Source organism: Chaetodon auriga, chromosome 6 (genome assembly GCF_051107435.1).
Source record: "Chaetodon auriga isolate fChaAug3 chromosome 6, fChaAug3.hap1, whole genome shotgun sequence".
In the NCBI taxonomy this organism is placed as follows: Eukaryota; Metazoa; Chordata; class Actinopteri; order Chaetodontiformes; family Chaetodontidae; genus Chaetodon; species Chaetodon auriga.
Window position 1 is genome coordinate 9,973,950 of NC_135079.1, and position 13,315 is coordinate 9,987,264.

The following is a 13,315-nucleotide window of genomic DNA, read 5'->3' on the forward strand; positions in this document are numbered from 1 at the left end:
CACTAATAAGTACCACACACACGGGTCCATAAAGCAACATCAGACTTTGATAAGGTTTGCTTGTAGTCTATATTCTGTCAGGATGAGAATGAGAGGGATATCCTGAACACTTGTAGTATTATAATATATATAAATATATTTTATTTCAGTGTATTCTGCTTTTATTGAAGTAAAATATGCATAATACTGTACACTCTCCAACACAGCCTAAAACATCACAGTTGAGATGCATTTCCAAATGAGTTCATTTATTCCAGTGATGTTACATCCATAAAAAAGGACTGCATCATTATAAAAATTAACCCTTAAGCAAAACATTCTGGTCATGTGATCTGTGACATGCACGATATCCCTCTCAAAGTACGAAACAGAGAGAAAATTATTGATGCAAACCTTGATTTTTATATTTACAGTGACTATGACTGACTTTTGCAGTGCTTTGTTTCCCCTTTGCATCAGAATAAGCTCTGACACTACTATTATATAACTACTAATGTGAATATTTATATTGCTGCTAATACTCATTTAAACATATACATTATTTTTTACAACTAATATTTAAATTTCAACATGCACATGAATTGCTACAAAACATTCAGTCACATTTTATTAATTCTCAAACTGTATACTGATGCAGTGTTGTAGATTATGAAATTAACTGAAGACAGAGCTAATTGTTCACTTTAGTGGTGAAATACCTTATGTAAACATTCAAATATAAAAGTTGAAATTCATGTTTTATATTTCAGGAAACCTTGATGCAGCTGAAAAGACCCTATAAAATAACTATCCAGCCAAGCCTAATATACATGTTCGTTTTCTAATATTTTACATGATGCATTCAGATTTTGGACGTTCATGGAGAACAAACACTCCAGTCATCCAGACAGACTCTCTTGGCTGTGTGCTGTGAGGACGGACTGTGAGCTGGCCTGAGAAGACCTCTATGTCTCTCTCCGTCCTCTGTGGGAACACTCAGGGTTTGAGGAGGTTGGTATCCAGGCTCCTGGGGGTCCAGAGGGTCTTTAGAGAGCAGGATGCAGATAGCAGGGACTGTCCTCTCCACGGTTATACCCGGTGCTCCCTGCTGTGGACTCTCCCACACCTCATTCACTGTCTTGTAGTAGAGCTTGGACACCTGGTGCAACCCTCCCACTCTACGCTTCAGAATCTCCACACAGGTGATGGTCTTGGTGACTCCTCTACCTGAGCCAGTGAAGACCACCTGTCTCAGTGATGTCCCGTTGCAGTCTTTTCCCTCCCCTTGGATGCGAGCCGTTGCAAAGCGCAGCAAATTCCGGATCTTGCTTCCTTCTTTCACCCTCATGTGCAGGATGTCTGATGCCAGGCCAGGGATCGGGTAGGGACTGCTGTCCTCGGTGCGGCTGACTCTCCTGAAGCTGCTCCCGCTAAGTTTTGGAGACAAAGATGAAGATGGGACATCAGGGCTGAATGAAGCAGACTGCATTTCCACTACAGTGCTGCTTGCACCACTTGAACTCTTCATATGACCCCTGGGTTCAGTCATTGTTTAGATGGCAGTGAAATAATGGTGCAGGATGCTGTTTCTGAGTCTGCAGCCTCGGATTATTTGCATATCTCCCTTGACATCGGAAACACGTTTCTTGTCCATTCAGTATGTGAAACTAAAAACTGATCAGCTTTGTAATCCAAACTTGTGACTTATCCTGATCTTCTTTCTGTCCTCTGTCCATACTGTATTTCCGTTCTGTCTTGTGAGCACTGAGATGACAGGCAGCAGTATGAAGAGGGTATTTCTTCCTCTAATCCCATTGACGTGAAGGAAAAGATGTCCTTGCTCTGTTCAGCACTGAGGACAGCTGATGCCAACAAACACATATGAGGCTCAGAGAGAGACATGTAGAGTGGGACATAGTGCTCTTAAAGGCACATGCAACATTTAACAATGTCTGTCACATTCGTAGTTTGTTGGTTTTGAGGGGAAGCTTTTGTTAGACCCTTGAGGGCTCAGAGATTTTATTTGTCCATGTGGTTGCTTGAATTATATGGATGAATAAACATGAGTTAATGAGATTTAACAAGGCATGCAGTTGAAACAATCCTTTGTTTCAACTGAATTGGTTTTGATTGTTGATATTCTTGATGTGCCTCTTTGCACATATTGCACCAACTTACAGTCTCAATGGATTAAAGATATTTAGAAATAACAGAGCAGTTATGGCAACATATAGTCTATCATGGTTTTCAAGACAAACTCCCCCTTCATTATCATCAGAGAGCCATATGGTCTTTGAGAAGTGTCTTCCTTTGGGCTATTACAGCTACTTCACAGTTCTCCTCCCTTCAGTCCATCGCCTGCTGGGCTGACCCAGAAAATGCTTGCTATATCATTTGAGCCTCTTTTGAATCAATGACATTTCTGAGGACAATCATACCTTGGAGCTGCTGCGAAACTTGCATAAAACCGTGAAACATGAACTTGCAGGAAAAGTTCTGTATCCAGCTGCAAGCAGAGGTGTTTTCCTGAATGCTTTGTTTAAAGGAGCTGAGCCAAGGGTCAAGAAGCAGCTGTGAGGCTCATATGGAACCAGTACACTGTTATAATGGTGCTTTTCTGCCTCACAGGATGGTGTGCACCCTATGATATTCACTGACTCGCACAATGAGCACAAATATGTGGTTCTCACAGTATCAGTATAGAGAAAATTACAGGAGAATAATCCACTGACCATGAATACTAGTTAAATAACATTTATTTCCATCAGTCAATATTTTGACATCATAAGAATATTTGTTTACTTTACAGTTACTGCATGTGCCACAAACCCCCCATTTTTTTTTATTTTTTGTGTGAGGTTTGTTTAGTATAAAGCACTTGACTATTTGTGTGTGACTCCTGTGACACATCTGGTGTGTTATCTGCAGTTGACTAGTGCTGCAGAATATAACACAGGCTCATGTCAGTGCCTGAGTTTTGCATGTGCTCACAATGTCTGTCTAATTCAAACATCGGTATCAGTCTCTACTCACAGACATGTAGAATTATATGGGGCTTTATTAGCTCTGTGTTAGCCATGAAAAAGCCCTGGGAGTAGTTGCTCTTGGTTACACTTCCACCTTCTGGTACAACACACATATTACATAATAGCAAAGTGTATCTTAAAGCTGTGGGCAATCTGCATTAACAAGTAAAAGGAAAATATTTCATCCATTACACAAAATTAACGCACATTATATATTAATATAAGAACCTTTATTTAAAAAATGTGTTTTCATAAAAATGTACAAATTATATGTTCACAGTGCAGAGCTATGACACTGGTGGCAGACACAAATTTAAATGACATCAGACTGTAAATAAAGATATAAGGCCAAAAAATAAATAAGTATATATAAAAAAAAGTGCATGACACAACCAGCTAGTTTCATCCATCTAATATTAGTGCAACTGATAACAGAAATAAGAGATTATGCTAAGTTTTCAGTGTTTTCCTTCCTTTGAGTTAACATTTTTCATTTAAACAAAGCTAAAAAAAAACGTAATATCAAGCAGTTCAGTACTGAATTTAGCGACAAAGACACAAAGACATATTCTCAGCCAGCGTTTTCTTTGCTTCAAAGCCTCAGCACAGCTTTGAAGCAATTACTTGTAAAATTTCCCTGTGGATCCTGGCTTCCTGAGTGTTGATGTGGACATCTCCCACCTGGCCGTTCTCATACCTGAGAAAGAGGAAAGCAGAACGTTGTAGAATTCTGAAATATGGCCTGGAATTTTCTTATTGCACTGGGAGGCAGAAAGGTTGCTGCCGCTTCACGTAATACTCACACAAAGAGGAAACGTGTGCACACATGGTCAGATACCGGACACACCCAAATGTTCCCATGTTTTTGAAGGTCCTTTGAAGTTATGACTGTTAAGACATACAGACAACTTTTATGAAACAATGTCACAAAATCAGTCCTTGTAGTATCGCATCAGGGCTCAAAGCTCTCGAGTTTACCTTCACAGAGAGCAATGCAGTTTAAGTTCCTGCTTTGCAGAAACCTGGCTTGACCCGGCTGTTCCTAAGACGAGGGCAGAATACAGGATGAGATACCCAAAAAACAAGATGTCCCTGCACAGCATGCATCTCCACAAATTGAAGGCAAACGTGAATAATAATTCACCTGTTTGATTCTGTTTATTTGGTTGTGTTTCTTTATGAGTTCTTCTTTGGTGGGTATCTGATGTCGCCCTTTACCCATCTCTGAACAAAGAGGAAGGATGAGCTTCAACAACATGTCAGAAACAATAATGGTAATCTTCATAAACAGGTCAGTTTGTACTCTGAGTAGAAAAATGTGCACGCATACCAGAATATCCAAATGATATGCTTGAGATAGGACTCAGGTAGATGCCTTTCCCATATGCAGCTCCGTGAAGCTTGAATAGGAAACAGGCCAGTGATGTGAGATTGTAACAAACTAACGCTTCAGCTAAAACACTCGTAGGTTTCATAGGTTTGACTGTACATTTAAAGGATGATATTGATTTAACTCAAACAATAAAACTCGTTTTTAATTTCATACTCTACCTGTAATTTTGTATAAGAGGCATTAACCAGCCCATTCCGCAAAATAGAGTGCCAGTTTTCAATGTGGGAACCGCTGAAAGAAGAGAAAATAGGATCTAAGCGTATTCAGCAGGGATCCTGTATACAGAGTTGATGTAAAGGTTTTATATTTGTTGACCAGCTTCGATTTCACCCACTGGAAAGCAAAGGTGCTGCCATAAAGTTTCTTGGCAGTTTGAAAACGAGCCTCTTTGGACGGCGGGCTGCTGATCAGCAGGAACTGATGGGGGGTGTGCATGAACTCCAGTTGCTATTGTGAATCAAGTGATAAAAGATAGATGAGAGAGCAGCGACAGAATAAAAGCAATGTAAAGTTTAAAACATATGTAATCTAATATTTAGCCAATTATTAATCACTGTTGCTGTCAAACTGGCAAATACTGTGCTAAGACATCAGATACTAACTGTGAACTACTCTATCATACCCTGTTCAGCGGAAGCTTGACAATGTGTGATCTGTTGCTTGCTAAAATCCTGTTGCCAAACATACAAACACACACCCGCACATGAGTCTGAGAAACATTCATGATATTAAACGTCTATGAAACAGAGTAAAAATATGAGTGAAAGGCCAGTTTAGATTTTGTCACTCACCATTGTAGTAAGGGATGAGCGAGAGGGTCTATCTTGTCCATCTGCTTCTTTATTTCAGAATATGGACCCTGGATATGATGAAATACAGTTTAATCCATCTTAGCGTTAATGCAGCTGTCGAGGAAACATTCACCAGCTTTCAGATTATTCTCAGACGAGATGTGAATCTTGAAAATAAGCGTAGGATTTGTTTTAAGGTCACCTGTGCCATCCTCCTGACCAACAAAACGCTATCCAGAGCTTTTTGCAGCCTCTCGTAGCTCTTTCTCTGCCACAACAAAATAATACATGAATACAGAATAAAAGGAAGACATAATCTCACTACAAATCAAGTCAGTCATAAATTACACTGGATTGTTCAGCTGATACCTTAGGACTAAAGGCCAGGGTTTTGGGGTTGCATGGATCAACAACAGACGGGTACGGTTCAAATATGATGCTCTTGCGTGAAGACTCAAGGGCAGCTCTGCACATGGCCACCAGCAGGTCCACCACCTGCAGGACACACACTGCTGAAATACAATATTCTTAAATTACAATCATCCAGACCACCTGTAGAAGTGTGTATGTGCGCCACCAACCTCTGCACCGGTGGCAACCTCTTCTGTCGCTCCAGACATAACCCCCAGTGTGTGAAAGGAAAACACACACAGCTCCCGGGTGCAAACTGCTGGCTAGAAACACACGCAAAGCAGAAGAGTGACCACATGTTAACAGCTGCTTCAGTCGATGAGCCACTGAACCAGCAGTTCATTTCTTTGTAGGGGTGTACCTTTAACAGCGGGCCGTTCTGAAACACATGTCGCTCGTCACAGACAACACAGTATTCGTTCAGCGTGGGGATCCTCTGCTCAGCGTACCTCATTACCTGCACACAATGACAAACATTATACGTGACCTCACTGTGTGCTTCATATGAGCTACAGCCATTTGGTTATTGTTGTTGTTGTTGTTGTTCTTAACTTTATTATTGGGTATTTTATTTTTGTACTATCTTACTGGTCTCCACCGTCCTGAAAAGGTTCAATCCTGGTTCAACCATGTAAGAGATGGGTTTTTTTTTTCTTTTTTTATGTCTCTTTTGCCGTGATCTTATATTTGCTCTTCACTTCTGTTTTACTCTTTCGTCAGCATTTTTCTTTTAAAATTGTTTTTTGTATTTTCCATTGATATGCATGGTGGCATATGCAGGCATGTTAGAGTGAATTAGTCACATTACACTGAGATTTCAGGTGTTTTTGTTTAATCCACTCCTGTAGCGCTTTCTTGCAAAAGCACCAATACAAGTACTAACATTGTATTACAGTACCACATTAAATCACTGCTGCACAGGACGTGGAAAGAGCATGTGGTCACGAGCTCTCAGGACAGGATGGATTATGAGAGTGGGTGCAGATACTGTTTAAATTCCTTCTCCAACAAAATATAATAGTATTTGACTTCTTATGCATTACCTGCACCAAGAAGCCATGCTGCAGAGTTGGAGTGGTCTTACAGTGGCCGATGGCCTGGGAGGAGAAAAGCAGCTCTATCAGCTGTTTGGTACTAAGCTGAGCTGATGACTTCACTGCTGACACCACCACCCTCTGTGGATGAAGGGACACAAACACTATTATTAAACACTTACAGATCACTAACACAGTCATGTCACAGAGGTGCATTGAGCTGAAGAGGGAGCCCTCACCTTTCCACTGGGCGTATAGGTGAAGAGCTCTCCTGCGGGATTCTTGATGGTGTAGGAAGTCGTGTGATTCGTGAAACGGTTCAGTTTCATTGCTGGTAAAATGATCCTTTCTTTCACACCAGGTTCCTGGAGTCCATTGGTCCTGCTCATGGTAAGTGAGGAGGCAGTGAATAGAGACTCAACAACAGATTGAATCAGTGATTAAATCTGCAGGACGGTCTCATACTTTGATAGTGGGAGCCAGATGCTAAGTCTTGCGCGAACTTTCTTGATGGTTCCACTCGGCCTGAACCAGCTTTGCCTCCTCTTCTGTCGGACCACGACGTTTTCGTTGCTCAGATGTTTCCACTCACGAGACAAGAAGACTGTGAGAATACTGGAGAACACAAATGAAGGGTTGATCAGTGGGTGGGCTGTGAATAGCATAGAAAGGGCTTCAAATCTTCACCTATTTGGACTAAAATGTTTGTAGTCTCATCTGTTGAGGGAGCCTTTTGCAACATGCATTAAAAAAACAATTAGCACCTCCAGAAAAATTATAGTATGAACACTCACTTCTGTAGCTGTTTCCCAAAGTTGAAGTTATCTGTGTTGGATGGTTGAAAGACCTCAACTGAAGGTGCTGTGGTGAGAAACATCACCCGATCAGGTAACACATTGACTTACAGTCTGAGTTTAGCGTGCATTTTGTTTGCAGCAGCGTTGCTGATGCTCACCAGCTCCATCCAGATACTGAGACAGAGAGAAGCGCAGCCGGATAACAATGGGCTCTGATGCATTAATCCCCCAGGCCAAGGCCACTTCCTCCTGTGGACACCAAACAGTGCAATTTAACAAACCAAGAGGCCACGACGGGAAGCATCAAAATATTGTTCTTGAATTGAGTATCTTAAATTCAACTTACATCCAAAATGTTGGCATTTATGTTCAAGTCAACATCCACATCATCAATTGACCCATACTCCCTACAGGAGAGGAAAAGGGAAGAAGAAATTTGATGGAGAAAAGCAGCAGAGATCTTTTCCTTCTCAGACCATGAATAAGAGAAGATGTTCTGACCTGATAGAGACGGCAGAGTCTGAATACAAAGTCCTGACTGCCTCGATGTCAGAGTCCAGCTGGGGGTGGTGATACAGGTCAGTGGCGCTGCTCTCCTGCCGAGACAAACACTAACACACTTACCGTATGGGGCTGAGGGATTAAACCACTCACAGGGTTTGCAACAATGGCTGAGAAAAAGGCTGTTTTTATACAACCATGTGACATTTAGGGCAAAGCATGACACAAATGCAGAGACACACCTTACAAGTAACTGTCCAAAGGGGTCACCTGACAGGTCATGTGACTACAAAATCATAAACAAAAAAGAAGAAATACGTAACAAAACGAATCTTGTAATTGTAACTGATGTACCATTGACCCTGTGAGTATAATTCGTATGTATAATATACTCTAAAACAGCTGGATACACCATGACAGAATCATCAGGTAAATAAGCTGAACTTGTCTTTATGAGTTTTGAACACATTAAGCAGCTAATAAAGGAGTTTTTACAACACAACACAATACGTTTCCAGCTGCATTATAGGGTATAAAGCATTTATTAAATGTCTATATTAACTCGACACTTTACTTGATGCCATTGCCATTCAAACATCTGGTGACCATGTGACATGTTCATCAAAACTTCATATTTCTGAAGGTAGTGGTCTTTACTCAGGTGTGTGTTGATAATTGGGATTGTCCAAAAATAATATCCACAGTGATGCTTACATTGATTCCACACAGGATCTCCTCTGTGTCACTGTCCTCATCAGTTTGGCTGTCTGTCCACTGCTCACACTCAGTCTCCTGTCAGGTTAATGGGGAGAAACGTCAGTCAAAAGATCCTCTTACTTACACAGCTAATGTGTTCCTTCTGTCCAGCCAAACGAAGCCATGCTGCCACTGATTTCAACACATGTGCAGGTCCTTCAGAGGATAAAAATACTGCATCTACTGTGGACCATGATCATTTCAATCCTGGACATTATGCTCTCGATTAAGCAATTAATTATTTGGTCTATAAAATCTCGAAAGAAAAAAAGAGAGAGCAGGAACCAATTCAAATGTCTTGTTTTGTCAGATCAACAATACAAAACACAGAGATATTGAATTTAATATTGCAAAAGACTAAGAAAGAAAAAAAAACAACAAATATTCAGATTGAGAACCCAAACAGAAGCCTGAATTTCCATCTAAAAATAATTTAAACCTACTTCATCCATTTTGCAGATTAATTCTGACCAACTAATCAATATTATCAAACTTGACTTCAGTTCTTTAAAAAGAGGTTTATGTCAGTGCAAACAAACTTCCTACTACTTCCCTAAAATCATATCCAGACTGTGTGATATTAAGAATATAATCGGAACGAGAGAGAGAAATCTGGAGCTTATAGACTCACCATGTGTTTGGTTTTTTGGCACTTCTTCAGCAACAATCAACAGTCTGCTTCCTCCACTGTGACGGACACAATGAAACACTGTGCTGTAAAAACGTGGCTTCGTTAGTTCAGCTTTACCTCAGCAGTATATAAACATAATACTCTCTGTGTCCTCTTCACAGTTTAAATTATATTTTCATTACCAAGATTATTTTCTTCAGGGACATCAATGAAAATGCAAATGAAACAAAAGACAGGAACATGTTCAGTCATAATAATGTCGGTGGCACATCACCAAAAAACAATTCTTACCTTTCCTTCCACAGAAAAACTTGGAGTTTCCACATATTCCCATTGAACAAACAATGCAGTGATATAAAACAACAACAAAAAAGGAAATCTCGTGTCCATATGAGACCCTGAAACAACAAAAACAGTAAATGTCTGCGTTAGTTGGTTCGCCTGGCTGCTGTGCGCTTGGCCGTCCTCTCCCCCTCTGGTTTGGGACAGCAGGAAGTCCCACATGTTCAGTGCCGGACTTCAGTGTCACGTGATTGGCTGCAGATACTGACAGCCTGATCAGCTGAACCTGGTCCAGACAGAGGAGAGGATGAGGAGGAGACCTGCAGCTCCAGAGCTTTAAGCCCATGCTGTTTTTTTTATGCACAATACCTCCATCCTGTTTGTGTGATGTAAGTGCCATCCTTTCTACAGTCTGTTTGATATATTCCTCAGTGACAGAGGAGAAAAACAAACAAAGCCATGTATCACACCATCCTCCAGACTCCTGAAAAGTCAGGTTCATGAATCAGTTTTAAGACTGTGATGACAACAAAGTTCCCTGGTGGCAGAGTTGAAGGATGGTGATACGGGTGGTGTTTGGCATTTATTAGTCTTCCTGTCTGCCTGCTGTGCTGCAGTCTGACCTTAATCGGCAGTTACCCTTGTTAGCCGTCGCCTGCTGCTCTGCAGTCTGGCCAGATTAAACACTTCTAGGACTGCATACATCTGTGCAAGTCTTCTCTCAACAAGTGCTTTTCTCAGGCTAATCCACTTAGACATGAGTGGGTGTTTGTTGTGTGTTTATTTATAGTGGGTGGGCACAATATCATGAGCCCCTGTTCTGTATGCTGCCATTTTCAAGGCTGTGCATGAACAATAAGACTAGAAAACAGTCAAATACAAAGCAGCTGAAATTTCCACTGCAGTGGTGAACAACATTATGAGCTCCACAAAGCCGGTATTTGTTGCAGGGGTATTGATTTATGTTGTGTTATATTGTGTTGTTTTGGCGCTGTTGTATCCACCTCCTTCTCATTTTATACACCTACTGTTATATCATAACTATCTGGCTTTATCTGTCCAGCCCACATGATAAAGAAACAGCAACCAAGCTTTATACAATAATTGCAGTCAATAACAGTCAATAAATGCAAGTCGTTTATTTAAACAGGCAGTCTGGTTGAGATCCAGTTCTCTCTCTTTTAAGAAATATCTTATTTGATAGTGACAGCAAAGACACAGACAGAAAAATGGACAGAAAGAAAGTAACATATGTCCAAAACTGGTTTTGACCCAGTGACGTTGCAGTTTGATGGAAAGGGTCTTAACCAGCTGAACACCCCAGAGAGCTGGACCTCTTTACACATACAAGTACAATTCAAACACACAAGCATGACATCTGAATTAGTTTCGCATAACAGAAAAGAAAGGAAGTTTGCAAAAAGCAGAAAATGTAAAAAAAACAGTTTTAACAAGTTTAATGAGTCTTATTAAGTTTATTTCGTGACACTGACATTAGCACTAGGATTAGCATTGGGACTGCACATTCAGCACTGTATTTAGTGTCTACAGGAGGCCTTTTTTAAGTTAAAATACAAAGAGAAGAAAAAAAAACACAAAAAAGGAGAATAATAATAAACTTTACCCATGATTTAATACCTCTATTGAAAACATTAAAGTGCAACACGTTGGGTGTGACTTCACATCATAATTGCTGTGTTTTGATGTGAGCAGAGGTCATGAGGCAGTTGATCAAGTAGATCCTTTTTGATGTTCAGTAATTTAATATTAATCCCACTTTTCATGACATTTCAGTCATTCTGCATGTTGATACTCTCACCCAGCAGATCAGGACACTTAAACCTGCCGTCCACAAGAGAGAGCTGTTGTTGAGAGAGAGACAGTGTGTCCCATTTCACATTCTGCACTAACTGTCTCAAAAAATCTAACTGACTTTGAAATGTCACTGACAATTAAACTTCACCATTAGATATCAAAATGTTTTCCCACTGATTATTTTTAGTGCCGTTTTACTAACACCTTCAATTTGTTTTAGCGTTTTGCAGTTCTGACAAATGCCGTCTTTTCCTTTCCGCAGTGCATCATGGGAGAGAGTAGTAACCCTCACCAGCCCGTTCAGAAATGAAGCAGGTTTTGTATGCATGCTGTGTGAATACACTCCAGACTCTGGATGCAGTACGGATGCAAGGGTGTAGAATTAACATACAGGGAAATAAACTGAAAAAGAACAAACTTAGATAAATATCATGAGTGAGTTTGTTAAAATGATGTGAAATAACAAGGGAAATAATTCGGAGCTGTGTGATTATGCACCTGCTGTACCATAGTTTAGGATATGTAAGATCAGACACTTCATATATTTTTATCTTACTTGTGTGTTACTGTGATGTTGTGAATGTGGGGAAACTGAATGCATGCAGTTGAAACTGAAAGTGAGTGAAAGTCAGTTTGGAGTCACATTTCTGCCTCTTAATGGATCACAGCATCATCTTAATCTGGTACGCTTCTTTTAATGATTCAGTTTTTGTTCAGACTGTCTGAAAGGTGATAATTCTACTTTATGTTTATTATTGAGGTTGGGGCGGCTGCTGCTGTTGTACTGGAGTGCATCATATTTAAAGGTGTTTCTAATATTCTGACCCTCTCCTGCCTTTAAAGGGGGTGGACAAAATATTACAGACACCTTTCAATATGATGCAAACTACAACCTCATGCAGTTAAATCCAGACCTTTCTGACAGTGTCAATCACCGCTGAACAGTATTGTGTTTATAAAGGCAAAATTTCAGATACAGTTCTTAAATTGGCTCACATTAGATTTTACACCTTGCGTACCTCATGAAGTGGTACACCATGTTCTTCATGCTACATGAAGCTCTACACGGCTCAACTATATATACATATAGAACACTGGCAAATGATAACCGGATGTGTGGTTGAGGTTTTAAGCCTATTTTTAGTAAAACTGTGTCATCTGTTACTATATCTGAATGAATATAATGTCTGTATTTGTGCATCTGTATAATATCTCAGCATGTTGATATTAAGTTTGCATCCCTGCAAGCATCTACTGTTGCGTCCGACAGTAATTCACAACATTTGGGTCATTTTCTCTGTACATTGCACACCTTTTGGACTACTTGCTTTTTGTCCTTTTTATTTTCACATGCTATGTTTATTAGTATGCATCAAGCACTGAGGCTAATTCCTTGTACTACTCTACTACTTGTACTTCCTTGTACTGCCTCTTCAGGTGTCATATCCTCCAGTGCAAGTAATTTTCAGCTTGGCTGCACCTTTGTTCCCATTTTGAAAGACAATTACAGTATATCAAGCTCTAAGTGAATGCATGTGGGCCGTCATATCACGCTGCAGGAACGCAGACACAGTCCCGCCCCTGCTGAGATCATGAAACAGTCTAAAATTACGCAGCGCTGCCTGTCAAACAGTATGACATGCCAAAAAGGAAGCAAAAGAGATGATCTTTATGGTTTTGAAATGAGAGATCATGGTGCAAGCAATAAATGAAAATTGTCAAAATATATAGAAATAAATAAATTAATTTAAAAAAATGAAATGAATAAAAGATTGGGATCTTCACAAATAAAGAACAGTTCTTATTAGATGTTGCATGATGTTGACTATAATGTATCCTGGGAAGGAAAGGAGCCACATGAAACGTATGTGTGTTTTTGTATTTATGATCTCATGAAGT

The 13,315-nt window shown here is 40.1% G+C and overlaps 1 protein-coding gene across 2 annotated transcripts; it reads right to left on the reverse strand.

The window, feature by feature from the left end:
• Positions 1 to 227: 227 nt before the first annotated feature.
• Positions 228 to 9,779, reverse strand: LOC143322203 (protein mono-ADP-ribosyltransferase PARP6-like). Of its 2 annotated transcripts, XM_076733217.1 has the most exons (23): positions 9,611 to 9,779; positions 9,320 to 9,375; positions 8,647 to 8,724; positions 7,933 to 8,027; positions 7,778 to 7,838; positions 7,590 to 7,680; positions 7,429 to 7,495; positions 7,100 to 7,249; positions 6,874 to 7,015; positions 6,644 to 6,775; positions 5,962 to 6,057; positions 5,771 to 5,863; positions 5,559 to 5,684; positions 5,392 to 5,457; positions 5,190 to 5,257; positions 5,021 to 5,069; positions 4,733 to 4,845; positions 4,557 to 4,629; positions 4,336 to 4,405; positions 4,150 to 4,229; positions 3,984 to 4,047; positions 3,809 to 3,893; positions 3,223 to 3,702 (listed from the first exon to the last, which is right to left on the reverse strand). In XM_076733217.1, exons 2-23 carry the CDS (start codon positions 9,320 to 9,322, stop codon positions 3,606 to 3,608), a joined length of 1,899 nt encoding a protein of 632 aa, XP_076589332.1. In that variant the 5' UTR covers positions 9,323 to 9,375; positions 9,611 to 9,779; the 3' UTR covers positions 3,223 to 3,605. The 2 variants fall into 2 exon arrangements, with proteins under 2 accessions (XP_076589330.1, XP_076589332.1); XM_076733215.1 differs by lacking the exons at positions 3,223 to 3,702; positions 3,809 to 3,893; positions 3,984 to 4,047; ... (1 more) ...; positions 4,336 to 4,405; positions 4,557 to 4,629 and adding an exon at positions 228 to 1,409.
• Between the last annotated feature and the right edge of the window lie 3,536 nt (positions 9,780 to 13,315).

What these genes read in the sequence shown, in the direction of transcription:
- LOC143322203 (XM_076733215.1), bottom strand. An exon ending in AGGTTGCCACCGGTGCAGAG is followed by an intron (nt 5,685 to 5,770) that starts GTTGGTGGCGCA and finishes TGTGTCCTGCAG; the next exon opens with GTGGTGGACCTGCTGGTGGC. An exon ending in CCCTGGCCTTTAGTCCTAAG is followed by an intron (nt 5,458 to 5,558) that starts GTATCAGCTGAA and finishes TTGTTGTGGCAG; the next exon opens with AGAAAGAGCTACGAGAGGCT.